The sequence below is a fragment of the Mustela lutreola genome, chromosome 8 (assembly GCF_030435805.1).
Source record: "Mustela lutreola isolate mMusLut2 chromosome 8, mMusLut2.pri, whole genome shotgun sequence".
Classification (NCBI taxonomy): Eukaryota; Metazoa; Chordata; class Mammalia; order Carnivora; family Mustelidae; genus Mustela; species Mustela lutreola.
Genome location: NC_081297.1, coordinates 56,748,430 through 56,769,588, shown reverse-complemented (window position 1 = coordinate 56,769,588; position 21,159 = coordinate 56,748,430). Strand labels below are relative to the sequence as shown.

Genomic DNA, 21,159 nt, shown 5'->3' with positions numbered 1-21,159 from the left:
CTCCGCCTCTCTCCGACGCTCAGCCGCGGCGCCTCCACCGCCGGCCCCAAGGCCCTGGCGCCCGCCCCCCGCCCCCGGCCCCCGCCCCCGGCGCTGCCCACGCCCTCCGCCCGCCCGGCAGCCAGCGCCGCGCCGGGCCTCGCTCCCCGTGCGTCCTGCGGGGGCGGCGGCGCGGAGAGGCGGCAAGCGCAGCCGGGGAGGGGGGGGCAGAGGCACAGACAGAGGCGCGGAGGCTCGGAGAGAGGAGACGTGGAGGGAGGGACGGAGCCCGGACAGCGGCGGACACGGCAGCGCGCGCCAGGCGCCGAGCGCTGGGCACCGAGAGGGGCAGCCCCTGTGGCCTCCGGCCGTCCATGCACAGAGCGCCCTCCCCCACAGCCGAGCAGCCGCCGGGCGGAGGGGACTGCGCCCGCCGGACCCCGCAGCCCAGACCCAAGTTAGTGGGTAGAGGGAAGCGGCGGGGAGTGGAATGGGTGGAGCTGGACTCAGTAAAGGGGTCCGGAGGGTGGAGGTCGAGGAGAGAACGAGGGGAAGCGGGACGGGGGTGGGGGGTGGAGACAGATTGAAAAGGGGGTGCGTCTTTGAATTAGGGGCCCTGGGAGCAGATAGGGAGTGGATGAAGCTGGATATGAAAGAGTAGTACTTAATTTTCCATTCCTCGTTTACTCTGCCGATGTGATCTGGCATGTGAACCCCCTGCAAAGAATGTGGGGGCCCCCAAACGCCAGGGGAAGCCCTGGAGCTCTGGCTGGTAATAGGGCTGGGGGAGGGCTGCTGCGCTGTTTCAGTCTTCCGTTGATACGGAGTACGCGAGCCCCGGGGTCCGGGAGAAGCCGGCGCCTCGGAGCCAGGGGAGAGCCATCAGCAGAACTGTAGAGAAGCTTTAGGCTTCCCTTCTCTTTTCTGTAGCTATATTTACGGCACGCGGAGGGGAGTTTCGGTGTGCAGCCCCTCCCTCAAGAGGCTTTGAGCCGCTCCTCCGCTCCACTTGGAGGTGTGGGTGGAAAATGAGGGAGAGGAGGTAGGTGGGAGCCCCCAGGCGGTTTTCGCCCACTCACGCGGCCGCTGTAGGAGTGTGTGTGGGCGGAACAGGCCCCAGAGCAGAACAATTGAGGCACTCCTCCCTGCTGGCGCCTGAGCTGAAGGGATCGGCCTACCTACCCAGCAGGTGGGGAAGGTCACTGCTGGGAGAGGGGCCAACTTAAGGGGCACTGGGCAGTCGGGAGGAGAGGGGAGGTCCTGCGGAGCAGCTCAGGGGAGCTGAGCAGAGCAGGGGTCCGCCAGGCTTGCTGAGTGAGAAAGGGCCACACCCCTCCCTTGCAGCTGCCTGGGTAGGACGCCACCACGGAGTGAAACTGGCCAGCAGTAGGTCCCAGGCATCAACTGTGGGGAGGACAGGGGTCCTACATGCACCTCAGTGTAGAAAGTCACCTTGAGTAAAGCTGAGACTGCTGGGCATTTAGGGTGGAGGGTGAAGACTATTCTGGGGGAAAAGGAAGCCCAGCCATCCCAGGGGGTGCTGGCTGGCCTCACTGCTCAGGTCTCCTTGCCCCAGGCCAGAAAAGTAAAAGCTGAGAATGGGGGTGAAGAGCCTTTGATTTTGGCAGAGAGACTGAGCTGCCTTTTGGTACTTGTGGCCAGTCTGGGATGGCACTGCTGTGTTTATGTCTCCTGGTAATGCCTAGTTCTGAGTCTGTGCTCAGGCTTGGGTCTTGGGCAGAGAGCACATTAGAGGAGGGGAAGAGAAGCAAGCAGGAAAGAGAGGACAATTGCGAGTGTGGGTTGGTACTCAGCAGGAGGACCCATACTGACTGCCTGCCTTTCTCTCTACTGCACTCCTCTTCAGGCCCAGTGCCCGAGCCATGGCACTGCCTCGGACACTGGGGGAGCTGCAGCTTTACCGGGTCCTGCAGCGCGCCAATCTCCTTTCCTACTATGAAACCTTCATCCAGCAGGGAGGGGACGACGTGCAGCAACTGTGTGAGGCTGGCGAGGAAGAGTTCCTGGAGATCATGGCACTCGTGGGCATGGCCACCAAGCCCCTCCATGTCCGCCGCCTGCAGAAGGCACTGAGAGAATGGGCCACCAATCCAGGGCTCTTCAGTCAGCCAGTGCCTGCTGTGCCTGTCTCCAGTATCCCACTTTTCAAGATCTCTGAGACTGCAGGCACCCGGAAAGGAAGCATGAGCAATGGGCATAGCAGCCCAGGGGAAAAGGCAGGCAGTGCCCGCAGTTTTAGCCCCAAGAGCCCCCTTGAACTTGGAGAAAAGCTGTCACCACTGCCTGGGGGACCTGGGGCCGGAGACCCCCGGATCTGGCCAGGACGGAGCACTCCAGAGTCTGACGTTGGCGCGGGAGGAGAAGAGGAGGCAGGCTCTCCCCCCTTCTCCCCACCTGCAGGGGGAGGAGTCCCGGAGGGGACCGGGGCTGGGGGGCTGGCAGCAGCTGGGGCTGGGGGTGGTCCAGATCGCCTGGAACCAGAGATGGTGCGCATGGTGGTGGAGAGTGTGGAGAGGATCTTCCGGAGCTTCCCAAGGGGGGATGCTGGGGAGGTGACGTCCCTGCTGAAGCTGAACAAGAAGCTGGCGCGGAGCGTGGGGCACATCTTTGAGATGGACGACAGCGACAGCCAGAAGGAGGAGGAGATCCGCAAATACAGCATCATTTACGGCCGTTTTGACTCCAAGCGGCGGGAGGGCAAGCAGCTCAGCCTGCACGAGGTGAGGACCCCATTCTCCTAGGATTGCACTTGGCTCCCAGGCCTCACCCTCCTCACCGTGGAGAACCTTCGCCCTCCCCAACCTGTTTCCTTGCCTCCTGACCAGGACCCCATGCCCCAGTCACCCACACACATACCCACACCCCCACACACAGCCCGGTCCCTGCCACTGCAGTGCTTCCCTCCTCAGCTGAGGGCGAAGCAGAGGTACAGGCCAGTGCCGGGCAGTCGCGCTCAGTCGCGCTCAGTGCCGCTCGGGACTGCTCTGGCCGAGGGGACTCCAGCCTCCCTCGGCAGCCAGGGATGTTGGCCTTTGTCTTCCACCTCCAGAGAACTCCATAGCATCAGATCCTAAGCAAGCGTCTAATGCACAGGCTTTATGTGTCTGATGGCGAAGGGTGGGAGGAGGTCTGGGCAAGGCAGCGGGGCCTGAGGACTGTGCCCGCTCGGGCGGCCCTCTCCACAGCTGACCATCAACGAAGCTGCTGCACAGTTCTGCATGCGGGACAACACACTTTTACTGCGGAGGGTGGAGCTCTTCTCCCTGTCGCGCCAAGTGGCCCGAGAGAGCACCTACCTGTCCTCATTGAAGGGCTCCAGGTGAGACTTCCTTCTCCAGGTCCCTCCTAGATTAGAGAATCCTGCCAAGGAGCTGGGTCCTGGGCCAGACTTCCCAGGAAGGGACCTCTAAGCCTGCTTCCTGCCCACGTGCGTGTCCTGCTTCGCGCCAAGCCCACTTGTCTGGGCCTGGGCCCTCCTCCTGTCCATCTCGGGTTTTGTCTGCTCACCCACAACAGCAGTACCAGAGCTAGACACTTCTGCTCAGTCAGCTGCTTTCTGATCTTGAAAGAGCACACGCTCTTCCCCAGATTCTATGTTCTGCCCCACCATGCTGCCCTCCCCAGCTTCACCTTCCTTATTGCTCTCATCTTCGCAGGCTTCACCCGGAAGAACTGGGAGGCCCTCCACTGAAGAAGTTAAAACAGGAGGTAGGTTTCTAGGGTGGACACACGGTGTTAGCGCCCTCCCCCACCCCTCCCTTGTTAGGTCCTCATCTTCCCCTTTGGGGCATCCACAGGTTGGAGAGCAAAGTCACTCGGAACTCCAGCAGCCTCCACCAGGCCCAGAGTCCTATGCACCCCCATACCGGCCCAACCTGGAGGAGGACAGCGCCAGCCTGTCTGGGGAGAGTCTTGACGGACACTTGCAGGGTGAGTGTCCATCAGAATACTTTTCTTCGAGCTCTGGGCGTGGAGTAGGTGGGAGGAAGGAGCTAGGAGGCCTCTGCCTGGAGCAGGGTTGGGAGGCCTGGCTGGATGGGGGCAAAGGGGCCTGGGCCTATGGGTCTGCTTTGCGTTTGAGGTTGGGGGGGGGGCGGGGCGGGGTTCCGTTGACTGTAGCCCCTTACCTGATCCGTGCCCATGCCCACAGCTGTGGGGTCATGCCCAAGGCTGACGCCGCCCCCTGCTGACCTGCCGCTGGCATTGCCAGCCCATGGGCTGTGGAGCCGCCACATCCTGCAGCAGACACTGATGGATGAGGGGCTGCGGCTAGCCCGCCTCGTCTCCCACGACCGCGTGGGGCGCCTCAGCCCCTGTGTGCCTGCGAAGCCGCCTCTCGCAGGTGAGGCAGCAGCAGCGCTGTCCCCAAGCACCCCTGCCACCCAGGCCCCACCCAGCAGTCCTGGCGTCCTGGGGCCAGGTGGGAGGGAGAGGGATGTAGTCACCAGAGAGGGCAGCCTGTAGGGTGCTGGGGCTCCAGCCATCCAGGCCTTGGGCTGAGGAAAGGGGGATCCTACAGGGTTGTTTCCACTAGGAGGATCTGATCCTAATGGAGATCTGTGAAAGGGGCGGTGCAGTGAGCAAGGGGACAGAGGGGGACTAGAGGAACAGGAAGGGTGGGTCACCAAGAAAGGAAGCAGAGACAGAGCTGCCACCAAGGCAGAAGAGTAGGGTAGGCTAGGAGTTGCAGTGGGGTTGCCTAGCTGGGAAGTAGAGAAGCCCAAAGGGGGATGCTTTGTGTGTGTATGGGGGAAGGGAGTAGTCCGCCAGAGGGCCAGAGCGGCTGGGCTGAGAGTGATGCAGCAGACAAAGCCACCAACCCTGGCTTGGTATTTTTAAACTGTGCGTGGGTGGGAAGTGGGGGTGGGGACTGGAAGGGGGGGCTCTTTTTGGGGGAGGAGTTGGGAGGCTGGCTTCCTGTGTTCCCCCTGATTTGGCTTCTAAGAAACTGGAGGGGCATGGTAGGGTAGGTGGGGCCTGGGAGGGGGCCAGGGATGAGTGGGGGCGGCAGAGCCTGGGGGGGGAGGGGGAGAGGTCAGAGCCAAGCCACCCCCACAGCTCCTGACAGAACCAGAAATTCCAGCAGAACGGAGGCGGGAGAGACAGAGGAGAGAGACACATACAGAGAGAGCGCTGCTACACACAGCCAGAAAGGGGAGGGGGACGCACACACTTGGGTATGGAACACCCCCCATACATACACCTATAAACGTGCAGTGGGCAGGAGGCAGCCTATCAAATCCAGCTCATCTTTGCAGTCTCCCGACTCCTGCCTCCTGTCCAGCCACCTCCTTGCATCATCCACCCTACGGCCTCCTAACTTACTCCTTTTCTCCCTACAGAGTTTGAAGAAGGGCTGCTGGACCGATGCCCCGCCCCAGGACCCCATCCTGCCCTGGTGGAAGGTCGCAGGAGCAGCGTCAAAGTGGAGGCAGAGGCCAGCAGGCAGTGAGGGGTGCGCTGGTGTCCTCAGACCCAGGACTCGGGCTTCTGGCTCACATGGACTCTGACATTCTCCGTCCCTGGCATCTAGTCACAACCCTGGATCCTTCAGCTGCCCTTCTCCTGCCTCCCCACCTGCTCCATGGGCATAGAACTATGGGGCTTCAAGCAATAACGAGCAGGGGCCTGGCAAGAGGACACAAGGAGGGTGCGTGGTGCCCCTTCACCCTTGCCTAGAGCAAGGGGGCAAGGACTCTGTCTCCAGGGTATCTGGGGTTCTCCCCTCCCTTACACAACACACTCCCATTCTCTGTAGCTTGAACCAGTGGTATGAGCAGTTGGATTCAGTTTGGACATGGGGGAAAAGGGGACTTCCCTGGGAAGGTCCAACAGCTAAAAATGGCAATGTTTCCCCCCAGAACTGGGGGCCTGGGAACACTGGACCTACTCCTCCCCTCTGCCCCCCCATTTTTGTGCTTCTAGTTTGTTTCTTTAATTTAACAAGTGCTGCAGTTTGCCCACCTATCCCCATCTTTCCCCCAAGTCCTCAGCAACTTTTTCCCTCCTGCCCTCTTGGGGGGTAGGGGGGAGGGTGAATGTGGGGTTCCCTCGACCGGCCCCCTCAGGAGGCCTGGGTTGGACTCAGGGTCTCCCTCAGCTGGAGGCTGGACTGCAGCACCTGTCTGAGCAGTTAGAGCGTCTTTCTTTTCAGATCGTGTACAGTAGATTATTTATTTTGTTATTTTGGAATAAAATTTATTTTATGGCTTAGGATCGATGACCCCCCCCCAAGAGGGAGAAAGGGTGGCACGGGAATGGGGCAGTGGAGGGAAGCTGGCAGTGAATGGGCAAAGAGAAAAGCAGCAGCAGGGAAGGCCCCCTAATTCACTCAGAGGACCTCATGCCCGGGCCTGGGTCCCAGACTCACCCCTGGCCTTTGGGCAAGATTGGCAGGGTTGAGCCACCAAAGCTAGAGCCTCATACAGATGTCACAGCCACACAGACCCACGGGGGCCACGGTCCTACGAAAGCTGAGTACATCTGGGTTAGCGTGCATCAGAGAAGCTAGCGCATTCGCTGGTGTTTTTTGTGCAGTGTTTCACACTTCCGAACTTGTCACAGAGGCAAGATCAGAAAGATACATGTATTTTTGTGGCCATAACAGTGACTGTGTGTGACATCTGTATATTCACACGTCTCAGGGATGCACACTTTCACACGGCTGCCCATAAAACACAGCCCTTGACCTGCACGGTCTCCTACACATAACCAAAAATCTCCATCTGACTGACAGGAATGTGGGGCTATTGAAAATTTGTTTTTTAATCTGGGCATAACCCACCTCAGTAACCCAACTGTACAGATTTTCCCACCACCTCCCACCCAGGGTCTCCTGAACTGCTTCTCCGTCTACCCCAGGGCTGGGACCCAAGCCTATCCCTCAGTTCCCAGCCTCCCGTACAAACGTGTGCACATATCTGCATGTTTCTACGTGTGTGTCCTGGGCTCGGGCTCAAGATGGGCAGAGAAGACCTCTATGCCCTAACCTGTGCTGTTGCCCAGCCCCCTTCCCACTCAGCCCCATCTTCCAGGGAGAGGTGTGTGTGTGTGTGTGTTTTCTGTGTGTGCAGGCGTGTTGGGCCGTGTCTTACTTTGGAACCTGAATTTCCCTTCCAGCGTTGGAAGGGGGAGGACAGGGGTGTGTGGTAGGAGGAAGGAGTGGATAGGCTCCACCCACTGTGCATTTTCCTGGCAGTCTTTTCCTCCTGACCAGGGAGTAGATGGGGATAGGAGGACACTCTCCCCATCTGCCGCTTGGCAGGAGCGTGGGCAAGTGTCCAGAGCAGGTCCGGCGGGGTAGAAGAGCGGTCTTTCTCGGGGCTTCCGTTCCAGCTGGGATCACCAACTAGGGTTGGCCCTTAGGTCCAGGTGGGACATTGAGATCCCAGACTGCCCATAATGAGAGGGCTGCAAGAGGGGCTGGGTGCCCAAGGCTCCTCCCCCCGATTCCCCTTGCCCCTCCAAGAGAAGCTTGGTGAGGTCCTGTTCAGTAGGAGGCAGCAAGGGTGGGAACATGTCTTCACCAACCCTGTAAGAAGGAAGGGGAGAAACAGTAGGGTAGCTATGGCACCCGCTCCTCCAGCCCTTGCCCAGCCATCACCCCCAGGCTGCCACTCACCAGGTTGCCTGAGGGAACCCTCCCACCGACTGGCTCATGCAGCTGTCTTCAGCCATGGTCACATCTGAGCAGAGCAGGGGCTCAGGAGTGGACACGGCATGCTCCTGAGATGGGCATGGGAGCAGGCCCCTGCCAAGACCAGAAAAGTCAGTAAGATGGGGGTGGGATAAGGATGGGAAGGAATGGGGAGCATGGGATCGGGAGGGGTGCTGTCACTCACTGAGGGTGAGTTTGGTCAAAGGACAGGTTCATCGGGTTCAGGTTGGGCGGCATCTGCAGGTGAGATCTGGAAACAGGAAGGAGGGCACAGTCAGAGAAAGGAAGGCTAGACAAGGGCACCATGTTCCAAAGTCAAGGTCGTTGAATGAGGAAACAATTTCCAGCTCCTTTCCCCAAACACATAGTCTTGGGTAAGCCGTGGGCTCAGCCTTCTCATCTGTAAAATGTGTATGTGTTGGGGATTGGGCTGGGGGAGGAGAGAAGGGCTGAGCTAGCTGATCTCTTTATTTATTTGGGAGGGGGGGAGCAAAGAAATGGGGAGAGAAACAGACTCCCAACAACACAATTGCCAGGGATTTGGAGGGAGGCTTTATCCCCGGGCCCCTAAGATCATGACCCTGAGATCATGACCTGAGCTGAATCCAAGTGTCAGATGCTTAACCGACTCAATCACCCAGGAGCCCTTGAATTAGCTAATTTCTAATGTTTCTCTGGACTCTGGTGGCTCTAAGCCCCCCAGTCTCTACCCTACCTCAACTCCTGGGAGAGGAGATGTTGTACCTTGTCTAAGAGTCAATAAGCACCTGCAGTTATTATAATAAGAGTGTTACTTAGGGAGGAAAAATGTCTAGGCTACTTCAAGGCCAAAACAGATGAATAAATAAAAATCCAGACAGCAGATAAATGACAGTGGCAGGAGAGGTCATCTTAGTTCTTAACATAGTTTTTGCTATGAGCTTTACAGGTATTACTAATTCAATTAACCTTCATAATAATCCCCCGAGGAAGGTATTATTAGTATTATTATCAATACTCCCTATTCTCAGGCACCAGTATGAAGCAACCTGCCCAAAGTCAGTAGGTGGCGGAGCTGAAATTTGAACCTGGCTAAGTCTGGATCTTAACCACTAACCTCTCAATGGAGTAGGCAGAAGAGACAGAGTGTCAGCCTTTTGCCGTCCCTTTCTCACAGCGGAGCCTCTCCTAACAAATGGTAAATGCCCATCCCCCTTACAGGTGGGTATCCGTGTCCCTTCCACTTACTCTGGGAAGGTTGTCAATGTGTCTTCCCGGGAGAGGGCTTGGTACGAGGCGATGGAGTGAGAGTGCGGTGGGTACACTTGGGACCTGGGGAAAGAATGCAGACCCCTCTGAGGCCAGCCCTTCTGCTGGACACCCCCACCTCCTGCCCCAAGATGGGAATCCCTCTCCTGGAAAGGGAAATCCCCTACTTCAGTCCCTAATGCCAGCTCTCCCAGCTGCCCAGGCTTAAACACCTGTCCCCACAGACCACTCCCATTCCTGCCTCTCAAGCTCCTTACACCATGTCTGGGCTGAGCTGCATATTCATGGGGGAATCAGCGGCCATTCCAAGATCGTAAGCTGGCACCATGGTAGGCATTTGGGCCTCCAAGGTAGGAAGTGGCTGGTCCCTGGAGGAGGGAGGGAAGGTCCGTGTGACTGACCAAAGGCTGATGCCACCACTTCTTCCAGCGAGGAGTACCAGGCCCGCCCACCGTTCACAACGCCACACTAACCTTTCCACAGTCATCTTGATGGTAGCTGGGACATAACCCCTGCCGTCCTTACCCATTTGTTCAGCTGTTGTGGGGGAGGAAAGGAGAGCCATGGAGTGCCCCAGCATTGGGGAGGAAGGGATGTGCAAAAGTGGGCATAGCTGATGGGCAAGTAAGAGAAATGGGGCTTTGAAAATGGAGAGAGAGTCAGGGATGACATACACTGTGTAGGAAGGGGGCAACTGGGATGATGGAAGAGATGGGCAAAAGAAGGGTTCAAACTGCGAGCTCCAGCTTACGCTTGTAGTGGCTCCGGAAAGCTTCATCCTTGGGTTTCTTGGGGTAGAGGTTTTTGAGCTGAGCAAGGTCCCGGATTCGATCTCCCAGTGAACGAATGGATAGGTCTTTGGCAGAGAATGGCTGGATGTTCTCTATCTGTGGGGAGCCTACAATAGGAATGAGACCCTGAGTCCCCTCTGTCCAGACATTCTCCCCCTCTCCATCCAGCCCCAACACAGGATCCACTCTCAGTCTACCAAGGTGAGGGGGAGAGGAGTTAGGGTGAGAGTCCTGGGGGAGGGAGACCAACCAGTCTCTGTTCCGACAGAGCTCACAATGAGAAGGTAGACTGCAGAAGGGTGGAGGGAAGTTGGACCTAAGGAAGGACTCCCTGAAGATCAGGCTTGGCATCAAGGAAGGCCAAGATATTTCCTTCCCAGAAGAAACCCCAGAGGGCACAGGCACAGAAACAGAGAACTGGCTGGGGTGACCTCACCATCCTGGCCCCGGATGACATGGGCAATGGTGATGCCCCCAATCTCTGAGTCGCTGAAGCGAAGGAGGAATGTTCCATCAGGCTCGTTGAGAAGAAGGCTAGTGACGTACTGTTTGCTGATGAAGCCAATGATCAACCTGGCCAGGATGAAGGAGAGGATGGGGTTGGGGCACTGGCTGTGGAGAAGGAGCTAGGGGTACAAGTGCTCAGGCCACTGGGGCAAGGACTCACCGATCTGACCAGTAGCTCCGGAGACAGCGCTTGGTGAGGTCCAGGACACCGTCGAACCACTGCCAAAAGGTGAAGCCACGACCCAGCAGGATCTCCTGGGGAATAAGGAGGAACTAGTGTGAACACAGGAGGGCCAGAGCTAGGGCCTGGTTAGGACAGGCCCTAGCTTTGTGTGTGAGTGCCCACACAACAGAGTCACAGGGCTGAAGGACAAAACAGAATCTGTCTCATCAAGGACAATGGCCAACCCTCACACTGACCAGGTGCCAGGCAGTATTGCACGTCCTTTCCATAAATTCACTTACCGGATCTTTACAAGCCTCTAAGTATCCCATCTTACAGATGAAGAAGTCAAAGCCCAGAAAGGTCAAGTAACTTGCCCAGGTCTACACAGCTGGTGAGAGGCAGAGCTGGGATGTAGCCCAGGAAGTCCAGACCAGAGTCCTTCCTAACAACTGCGCTCCACCGATCCTTGATTAGAACAAGGGCAGCGGAGTCCAGACAATGCAGATTGCCAGGTGCGAGTGTCCTGTTCCCTCTGCTAACACATCCTTCCGTCATGTAGACTTCTCTTTCTTTTTTGCTAAGAGAACAGTACATGACTGCATTTACCCAGCTGGTTCTCAACCAAGACATCCAGACCTTTTCCCCCATTCTTGTAACAGGTCCAGTTCTGAGCCACCTCCCCTTGAGGGCAGTTAAAAATACGGTGGCTAAGAACGAGAAATAGGGGATTATATCCCACCCTCCTCACCTGCTGGAGAAACGACTTAACCCCTCTGAGCATCACGTTCCTCACCTGTAAAATTCGGATAATAGCAACTACCTCAAAGGGATGCTGGGAGGGGTAAGTAGATGACGTACCCAATGTGCTAAACACAGTTTCTGCCACATAGTAAGGTGTCAGGGCAAGGTTGCTGGTATCACTGTGTGTGTCCCTGGGGGATTTCATCCTGGTTTTTGAAATAGGAACTATTTTCCCAATGGGTCAAAGTCATTTTGAATCAGAGCTGTGTTTACACACAATCTGGATGAGTCATGCGAGTCACTGGTAGAGAGGGAGGACAGAGGGCCCCCAGTCCAAAACATGAGGGACGCTGGGGAATCCTTCCTCTGGGCTTACCCGCCCGACTGAAGGGTTTTCCTGCCTGGGCGGTGACAGAGGCTTCCCTGATCCCCATGATGGGGCACCACAAAGACCCCAGAGGTCAGTCTCTGGACAGAGGTTGGGAAGGTCCTGAGTGCCTCATGGATGAAGAGCTTAGGGGTGGGAAGTCCAAAAAGTAGGGGAATGACCTTATTGAACTGTGACCAGGACACGGAACGGTGCTGGAAGGCCTCCATGCTGAGGCTGTTATCATTGAAGATCTTCTGGGCTAGGAAGAGGAAGTGCTCTGGGAGTAGCCCCCGATTGGTCCCCACTTCAGCCATGAACTTGAGGTTGAGAGTTTCACACATCTTCTCCCAGGGCACGCGCTCAGCCACCACAAAGGGGACACGGTCCTGGGGTGAAGTGGAAGGATAGGACACTTCAGACTATCATTCTCCTTCTTCCTCAGGAGGGGCCTTCCTCCCTCCCACCTCCCCAGCGCTGCCCTTCCCAGCCATTATCCCCCTGAGCTCGCTCATAAAGATGGCTCTTTTCCGAAAATAGTTTAGGGTGCTACGACATGGTAGCTGTTAAGACCAGCACGAAAAGAGGTCAGAAGTATAAAAGCGTGAAGTTAGAGAGTTTGATGAAAGGAGTTATGGCCACTCCCATTTGAACATGTCTGCTCCCTGCCTCCCCCAACATGACTGCCCATGTTGCTTGCCCCTGTTCCTCCCCTCTCTCCCTCCATGGCCACTCCAGGTCTTTCCTCACCATCTCAGAGAAGGCATTGTCCCACAAGATGGTGGCTTTGGCATTGTTGTCCTGGTTGCCGTGGACAATGACCACTAGCGGCAGAGACAGAGCCTGATAGGGGCGAGAAGAGGGGAATCTTCTTACTGGAGCAAGGGGCTTCCTCAGGGGTTTGGCTCTGAGAATGCAGGGACACTCTAGGAGTCACACAACATAGTCCAATGTTCCTGGTGTGTTATCCAATGTTTTCTGAAGCTCCATTAAGGCCTAACTGTAGACAAGTGGTTATGAGTCAGTGTTTTAGAGCCAGACCTCTGGGTTTCCAATGCCAGCTCCAGCACTTCATAGCTGTGTGACCTGGGTAAATTCCTCAGTCTCTCTGTATCTTAGTGGACTCATCTGTGAAATGGGGCTAATGATAGTACTTACCTCTGTGTGTGTGTATGTGTGACTTAAAACAGTGCCCTGGTCTACACGAAATGTATAATAAAAGCTAGTCGCCACCACACGATTCCCAGGTAGGCACACTCTTGCGCCTCCCGCTCTCGCCCTGATCCCAGTGCACACGGATCCCAGAGGCACGGGCTACGGAGCCATCATGAGGAGTGAGGAGCCAGGGCCCCAGCATGTAGCATGGTGGGGAGCCGGTGCCCTAGACTGGGCAGCCTGAGGCTCAGTTCACCTGGAGCTGGATGGGGAGTTTGTTGGGGCCAATTGTGAAGCTGGTGGAGAAGAGCACCGCACACTTCTCCTCGGTGACGGACTCAGTGCCCTTCCGCTCACAGCGCTTGATTTTCTTCAGAAGCTGCAGGAGTGGGAGGGGGAGCAGGGGTGAGGCTTCCCAACACCCTCTCCAAGGACAGTCCCTCAGTCTGAAGACCCCCCCACCCCCACTCTTCCCAATGGCTCCCCAAAGCCCTCACCAGGTTCTTGAACAGGGCAGAACAGCAGTTGCCAGGAATGCTGTTCTCCAGGGCCACGGTGTTGTTGATGATTTCCCCAGTGCTTTCTCTGCCAGGGGAGGTTGGACACTGAGTGGGTGCATCCCAGCAGGGCCAGGGGTAGGGAGAAGCTTGAGTCCAGGGGTGGATGGCAAGGGCGACCGGCCCCAAATCTCCATCTCCCTGCTTGGATTCTCAAGGAGGTCCCTATCTTGGCCAAATCACAATTCTCCATCCCGTTCCAGCCCTGATATGTCCCCTCCCTTCCTCTGCCGTGACCATTCAGGGTCCACACACCTCACAGCCCTCCCTCCTCACCACCCTGCTCTTTTGGGGTGCCAGTCGCCCAGGCTCCCCTGGCCTCCACCAGCCCAGCAGGCCTTCACCAGCCCTGGCTTACGCTCCAGTCCCAGGCCCCTGGGGCATGCTCAGCTCCCTGGCTTGCTTCTCAGTCACCATGTCAGCCCTGACCAGCGGAGGCTTGGCTGGGGCCCCCAGGAACCGTAGGCCCAGTAAGAATCGAACCCCAGCCTGGAACTTGGTCTGAGTCTTCAGAACCTGAGGGGGCTGCTTCTCCACCAGGAAGGAGCTGAGAGGAGTGAAGACACAGGGGAGTTTAGTGGCTGGGTCCCTTCTGGCACCCTTCCCACTGCTCTAAGCCTCTTCCTTCCTCAGGATCTGCTCTAGGCCGGGTTGAGGGCTCAGGGGGCATACCTAGTAACAAGGGTTCGCAGGACTTCATCCAACCGGCTGATCAGCACTGCCCGGGCCTTGGGCTCCAGCTCCCCACCAGCTGCCCCCACTTCCTGCTGCAGCTGGGAATAAATGTCCACCAGGCTCTCACACCTGGGGCCAGGACAGTGGTCAGGGGACACACAATTCCGGCGGCCCAAACTCCCTACCCCTAGACCCAGAACGAAAGCAGGAGAGTGTGTATGGCTGCAAGATGCCTGGGGTGAAGGGGCTGTGGGACCTGCCTTGACTCTGGGTGTGAGGCTCCTTCTCTGCGCCTGGACCCCTGTGGAAACCCGGCTGCCTCTTCCCCAGGACTCTGATGCCCACGTCAGCTGCCAACACGCATGGCACTTTGGCGCAAATTGAAAGGAGCCTTCGCCCAACAGACCAAATAGGAAAAGACTGCCCAATCCGCTGGGCAAGGGGCTCGAAGAGAAAAGCACGGGCCAAGGGAGGCCTGGGTGGCTCAGTTGGTTAAGCATCTGCCTTCAGCTCAGGTCATGATCCCAGGGTCCTGGGATTGAGTCCCACATGGGGCTCCTTGCTCAGCATGGAGCCTGCTTCTCCCTCTGCCTGCTGCTCCCCTTGCTTGTGTGCACTCCCTCTTTCTGTCTTGACAAATAAATAAATAAGATCTTTTTAAAAAGAAAGAAAGAAAGAAAGGAAGGAAGGAAGGAAGGAAGAAGGGAAGAAAGAAAGGAAAAGAAAGACAAGAATGGGCCACATGAACTCCCGCTCCTACCCCCCTCGGCGGGGCATGCTCAGACAGGACAGGATGGGACCTGACAACAGCGCAAGTGCGCAGCCCTGCTGGAATTGGCCTGCTGGGTCTCTTTCTCACACCTGTGTCACAGAGAGACACCTCAGTCTCTCACCTGTCCTCCAGCCAGGACAGCAGACACCCATCCCTGGCCCTCCCTCAGTCCCATCAGTCTTGCCCCGACCTCTCCTGCAATGGTGCCAAGCTCTCTTCAAAGGGTGCGCCGTTCCCTGCCAGCTGCTGCTGCCGTTTCCAAATCTGGATCCTCTTCAGCACCAGGGCCTGGGCAGCTTCCAGCTCCCCAACAGTCTCCTGCAGCAATGTGGCCAGGGCCTGCAGGCAGGGTCGGCCTGAGCAGGGGCCAGCCTGGCTCCTCCTCCAGCGCCAGAGGACAGGCCACTCTCTCTTTCCCCTCTCAGTCCTGCCCCTTCTCCGCCACAGTGTGTATCCCTCTGAGGCCTAATCTCCATCCCTCCACAGAGCTGAGATCCCTTCCGGACTGTACTTTTGAGTCCAAACTCCACCTCCCAATCCATCAATTACCTCACTTGGCCCCTTCCCGTTGGCAGGAGCATCTAACAAGTTGTGCAGAGACACTGAGGGTGAGGGCAGAAATAAGGGGTACACATAAATCTGAGGTTCGGTCAAGGGTGAGGTCCAAGAGGGTGTCACTCCCACCCACTCCCCAGAACCCTCTCGGAGTGCCGGACCCACGCTCCCACCTTGGCCAGCCTCAGCCCCCGGCTGCAGGGCCTCTCGGAAAAGGCGAGTTTCCCCCACCCGGTGCTGCAGCCTTTGCAGCGCTGTGGTAAACTTCAGTTCCTCCTGCTTCCAGTGGAAGGGCATTGGCAGGTGGCGAAACTGCACAGGAGGGACAGACACCAAGAGATGAGATACTCCGCTCATCCCTCTACACTAGGCCTCTGCTTCCTAAAGGGCTGCCTGCCGCCATGCTCTGCCGAAAGGAAACAAACCACTTCCCTTGTCTGGCTCCTTTTCTGCTTTGAAGGTTCTCCCTGACCTTTTGGAATCTCCCAGGGATAAAAATCTCTCTCTTGGCAGAAACAGTTTCTTACCCCTTGCTCTCTCCTCGCCAGGCCTCACTACCCTCAGTCCCTCATTTTGAAGCTTCCCTGAGCTTGGCTTGGGGAGCACTCTGACCCCTGGAACCTCCTTTGGTTATCCTGGGCCTAAAACATTGAGCCTCTCCTGAAGTTCAAATCCCTTCCAGTTTCTCATGGCTCAAGCTAACATCCCAGGGAGTTGACGTGGGGTGGGAGGTGGGGTATTAACAATACCTGTTCCATAACAGCTTTTTTCTCCCCTTGAAGGATTTGTCTAAAAGTGGCCACCAGCTTCAGGGGGTCCCTCTGATATATGCTCTAGAGAAATGAAGAGTGGCGGACTGGGTTAGCCTGGCTCTCACCCATGTTATTCTCCCCCTCCAATCCACGCCACACACACCCCCGCCCCATTCCTAAGCACACAGAAAGGCAGCGCAACTGTGGACTCCAGAAGTTTTCATGCATTTGCATGCTTTTAAAACCTCATTTGCATGCTAGCTAACAGCTAACTACAGGAACACCAATTTGCTCTGGCATCCAATTTCTTCAGGTGTTCCAGGTCTCATCCCAGCTCCACTCCAGCCCCACTCCAGCCTCATCCCCTCCCCTCCCTGTCCCTACCTCCAGGGTGCTGATGTGTTGCAAGATGGCGCTCCCCTCCCCCTGCTTTCCAGCGGAAGTCTGAAGGCGCTGGACAGTGGCAGAAAGGAGGGCACTAGCCATGTTGCAGCAGAAGGTGTCTGAGCCGACCAGGAACTCCCTGTGGGAAGATCAAAATGAGGTGGCCTTGGGTCAGGGTTTCTTCAGCTCTACTGATCTTCCGCCCTTCAACAAACAGCTCAACAGCTCCTTCCCAGTCCTAGTCTCCATCCATGCCCTGTACAGCCTCATCCATGTGCCCTTTGTTCCCCAATTTTCCAGCTGCTATGGGATGTCTCCTTGCCCCAGTCCTGACCTTCTTCCTCTTTGACTGGGGCTCCTCAGGGTGTGGGGGACCCCATGTGTCAATGTGCATAATCTGGTCCCCGCTAAATCTTGGCCACCACACAGGGAATAATGCATCCCGAGTCCCGACATGGGACAGAGCAATCTAAGGAGAGGGAAGGTGGGAGAGGGAAGACCTGGAGGAGACCAGCAGCACAGGGCAGCTAGGACTTACCAGGGCTGGTTCTCCAGCCAGTCACTCAGGAGATGCCGCAGGTGTTGGGGAAAGTCGACATAGAGCCGCTGCAGTTTTTCCGGAGGCATCTTGGAGACCAGACCCCACAGAGACATGATCTGGGGTTTGGAGGGTGCCTTCTGGAAAGGAACAAGGCCACTCTGAGAGGCACCCAAGAAAGTTGGCTTACGTTCCGGAGGCAGCCAGCAACCTCCTACAGATCCCAGATCCCAGAGACCATCCCCATCACAACTCACAGCCTGACACCTCAAACGGGGGACATCATTGGTCAATGCCCCAAACAAGGTAATCCCTCCAGTTGTAAACAAAGGGATGATGGGGTAGGAAGAGCTGAATTGCAGCCAGAGGGCTGGAAGGACAGGACAGGTGGGCAGAGTACAGAAAGCTCTCTGAGAGAAGGCAGAGGACTTGGATTGCAGCTCTGAGCTGGCTCTGGTTCTGTGGGCAAGGAACCTCCCCACTGTGAGGCTTGATCTTCTCATCTCATAAAATATGAGACTTGGATACATGCAGAACTTTCCAAAAATTTCTAAAGTAGTAGACAATTTTAGTGTTTAATCTGTGGAATCCCAATTATATAAAAGGTATAACACTAGAGTTTCTCTGTTGAAAGCAAGTGTGGTAGGCCCAAAATCCTACGGCTTCTACTTCCCTCTCCCTACCTCCTGACCGCAAAGATGTCACTAAGGACACCTCTCAAAATCCTGGGGCTCCATGAGATAATTTGAAAACGACCAGGCTGGACGATGACGAAGAGAACGGGAAAGCATTCACAGCTACCACTTATTGAGAATTTACTATGTTTGAGGCATTACATGAAGCTCATTATCTCAGAGCTTTGCAGTGATTTTTAAAATATGGAACTATGCCCTTTCATAGATGAAGAAACTGAGTCTAACGGAGGTTCTCTAGCTTGCCAAGGCCACTGAGCCAGTGAGTTCGGAAATCAGGATCTGATTCCAAGAGGTAAGTGACATCGTTCTGTGAGGGCCCCTTCCACATCCAGACCCCAACATCCTAAGAGGTGGGGTTGTGGGAGGAGAGCTGACGAAGGGAGGCGGAGATGGAGGAAAGGGTGAAGCAGAGAGAACTTGGAAAGAAGGTGGGAGAGATTGGAGAAAAAGTAGTGTTAGCAAGCCTGGAGTGAAGAGCCTAGAAGCTGGGAAGAGGAAGCTAGAGGCTGGGCTAGAGGCCAAGGGCAGAGGAGAAAAGGAGAGAGGAAAGGAGGAGATGGAAGGAGTAGGGGAGAGGGTTGCATCCCCATTTCTGGGTGGGCTGCAGGGTGGGGAGGGTCAACCAGTGTTTTCCCAGGGGTCTCTCAGAGCCTGTGTCCCATAGTGCCCCTCTCCTAGAGATGAGAGAATGGAGAGGATGGCGGTGGATATTCCCTGAGTCTCCCCCAACCCAGTAACCGCAAGCCCTCTTGCTGGGCTTTTGGCTATTCCTCTCTCCCAAGACTTCCAAAGGGATAGAAAAGAGAGGGACCCCTTCTCTGGAGATTCTTGGTTCCAAGCCTTCTTGCTCCCCCCACCCACCAGCTTCTATACCCTCTAGCTCTTTTCTCTGAAAGGCAGAATCCTCCCGCCTGCTCAGGATCTCCCAACAGGCCTTTCTCTACCACCTCCCACCCTGGAGTGGGGCACCTATTGGTCTATGTTTCAAATTCAAGAGAGGACTCCATTCCTCTCTTCTCTTTTCCTCTCTTGTTTCTCATGGTGCTCAGACCTTTGACCCTCTATCCCTACCCAAGTGGAGACAGGTAATCCTTAAGCAGAAGGCAGCCCCCCCACTTGCTCCCCACTTTCTTCTATAAACCCAGCCTCCCGACCAGCCTCCCGGCAAGGCCCAGGCTTCAAATCTCCTCCCCTAATCCATCCCCAAACCTCAGAGGGCCACCCTATAACGAAGCTGAGCCCAGGGGCTTGCACAGACTGTGGACTGCCCGCACCTTAAGCTTTAAGCCCCCCAGAAGACCGGTGGGGAGGAGGAGCCACGGCGCGGGGGGGCGGGGCCAGCGTTCCCCAGCACTTTCCAACCTGGAAGGCAAGCCCGGACGTCCACCATGCTCCGCAGCCTGCTTCCTGGCCTAAATCCGATCACCTCTGTCCCTGCATTCGCGAGCTCTCTGACCGCGGAACCACAGGATCAAAAGTCAAAAGAGCTTCTCTGAGTTGCCCAATATGTGTATGTGGCAGTGGGGGCGGGAAGGTGGAGCCAGTTCAGCACGAGGAGGGTTAACCCTGCGCCGCCACCGGGAAATCTCGGCGTCTACAGCAGCCAAGCGTGGAGCACTTTTGAGGGGGAAATTCCCCCTTCTCCGGGGCACCATGAGGTCTACATCTGGGGCTCGCTCATCCCCCCAAGCCACACCCTTGAACGACAGCATTTATGGGGGGACAGGATAGGGGCTTGTCAAGGACCCACCTCCCTCGGGCATCAACCTTCTAGGGAGGGGCACCGCCTCCCCTCCCTCCCCCCCTCCAGGGCAGAGGGGCACCTCCTTGCTCTCCTTTCCGTGCCTTTACTTGCCCCTGGAGGTGCGGGGGCGGGGGTGTGGAAAAAGTGACCCACGCGGGGAGGTAGGAGTGCCGGGCCTTGCCCAGACCAGATTCCTCTGAGAATTCAAAAGTGCCCAAACCCAGGACCACCAGCTCCCAACACCAAATGAAACAATTTCCCGGGAACCATACACTTCGCCCAGGATAGGGTCCCGAGACTACCCCTGCTAATCCACACCCCCCTACACACACTTAAAGTCAGCACTTCCCCCTCCCCCTCCTCGGAGGCATCCCCTCACCTTGGCAACCCCTCCGCTGTCTTCTCCCTCTCTCAGTGGGCACTGCCAGGCCCCATGAGTCCGTAGCTCTATCCAGCGAGTTCAGGCCTGGCCCTGCGGGCACTCCCCCTCTCCACCACCACCACCACCACCAAAAACAACACACACACACACACACACACACACACACACACACACACACAACCTCTCCCGTCTTTCCTCCTCAGTGTAAGCACTGGCTGCCCCAGCCCGCTGTTTCCGGCTTCTCCGTCTAACCAGGTCCCTCCCTGGAGCTCTGACGACACAGAGAAGAGAAAGTGGGCTGGAGGAGGAAGAGGAAGAAAGTAGGGTGAGCGTGTGTGCCTCCTGTGCCGAGTGGGGGATCATGGGTTCCAAGGAGCAAGGACTGGGGCTCCCGACCCTGGGGCCAGACTGGAGGGGAGCCTGACCCCCACTTACTGTGTCCCCTCAAAAGCGATCAACTTTTCTCCAGAAAGTCACCTAAAACCAAGCGGAGACCTGTGGCTCCAAACTGCCTCTCCCATACTCAGAATTTTGCTGGGGCCTGTGATTTGGGCACAGGAAGAACTGGGCACCCCCACCCCCCACGCCGGGACCTCTGAAAAAGCTAAATCCCTCTGGGCTCTGTGCTCCCTCCAGTGGAGGACCCTGAAAGCAGCCAGGGAGCTCCAGGCTGTCTGGAACTCCTAGATCCTCCTCCCTTCTTGGCACGGGAGACTTAAAGGTTGCATGACCACTGATGGGAGGGAGTGGGGGAGGGGACCCCAGAGCTCAGAATTCTGGAAGACTCCAGAAGGACTCTCTTGTACTGAAAACCATCTCGGCCCCCTCCTTACAGAGCACTACTCTTCAGACACTTGTGGGAGCCAGCACAACCTGGAGTTGCTGCCTGCAGATTCCCAAGGGACAAGTTTGACTAGGAATCTGCTGTGCGGCCTTGGCCAAGTTCCTGTTTCTGTGGTAAACACGGAGACACACCCAGAAACAAACACATACATGTGCAACTTCCCTGGCCATCAGACCACACACACACACACACACACACACACACACACGCTTACACATGTGCAGGCAGGCTCACAGTCATGTCAGCCCTCAGAGCCACAAGCAGTCACAATGAGACACAAACTCCAAAACACTAGGCTTGCTCAGCTTCTGAGTCATCGTTGTAACTAGTGGATGGTTTTTGCAGCTTTTGCTGGCAGAGGAGCTGAAGGAGGACAAGCGGCCTAGAGAGGCCCCAACATCCCCAAACCTGGGAGACAAGGTGTATAAAATGGGTGGTCTCCAGGGGGTGGTGGAGGTGGGAGGAAGTTTCTACTCCCCTCTTCTCTCTCCCAGCAGGGCGGGCTGAGGGGCCAAAGCCATGCCTATGCTGCCCCCTAGTGCTTGAACTGATTTCTAGAACCCAGCTCCTTCCCCGCCCTCCCCATGTGGCCGGGATGTGTTTGCGTGAGTGCATGTGTGCATGGGGTC

General features: G+C 56.8%; 2 protein-coding genes across 4 annotated transcripts; one reads left to right on the top strand and one right to left on the bottom strand.

Annotated features, from left to right (window-relative positions):
• Positions 1-104: 104 nt before the first annotated feature.
• On the top strand, positions 105-6,216 carry NAB2 (NGFI-A binding protein 2). 2 transcript variants are annotated; one of them, XM_059184887.1, is made up of 7 exons: positions 107-436; positions 1,847-2,720; positions 3,186-3,319; positions 3,657-3,708; positions 3,798-3,930; positions 4,151-4,342; positions 5,343-6,216. In XM_059184887.1, the coding sequence occupies exons 1-7, from the start codon at positions 354-356 to the stop codon at positions 5,450-5,452; spliced, it is 1,578 nt and encodes a 525-aa protein (XP_059040870.1). In that variant the 5' UTR covers positions 107-353; the 3' UTR covers positions 5,453-6,216. The 2 variants fall into 2 exon arrangements, with proteins under 2 accessions (XP_059040871.1, XP_059040870.1); XM_059184888.1 differs by lacking the exon at positions 4,151-4,342 and having other exon boundaries at positions 105-436.
• Positions 6,156-19,841, bottom strand: STAT6 (signal transducer and activator of transcription 6). 2 transcript variants are annotated; one of them, XM_059184885.1, is made up of 22 exons: positions 19,684-19,841; positions 16,866-17,005; positions 16,328-16,466; positions 15,941-16,024; positions 15,365-15,503; positions 15,186-15,238; positions 14,827-14,975; positions 13,862-13,993; positions 13,548-13,736; positions 13,130-13,217; positions 12,889-13,011; positions 12,228-12,320; positions 11,660-11,866; positions 10,364-10,458; positions 10,133-10,269; positions 9,657-9,803; positions 9,379-9,442; positions 9,163-9,273; positions 8,885-8,968; positions 7,842-7,907; positions 7,622-7,750; positions 6,156-7,531 (listed from the first exon to the last, which is right to left on the bottom strand). In XM_059184885.1, the coding sequence occupies exons 2-22, from the start codon at positions 16,979-16,981 to the stop codon at positions 7,342-7,344; spliced, it is 2,535 nt and encodes an 844-aa protein (XP_059040868.1). In that variant the 5' UTR covers positions 16,982-17,005; positions 19,684-19,841; the 3' UTR covers positions 6,156-7,341. The 2 variants fall into 2 exon arrangements, with proteins under 2 accessions (XP_059040868.1, XP_059040869.1); XM_059184886.1 differs by lacking the exon at positions 19,684-19,841 and adding an exon at positions 18,923-18,943.
• Between the last annotated feature and the right edge of the window lie 1,318 nt (positions 19,842-21,159).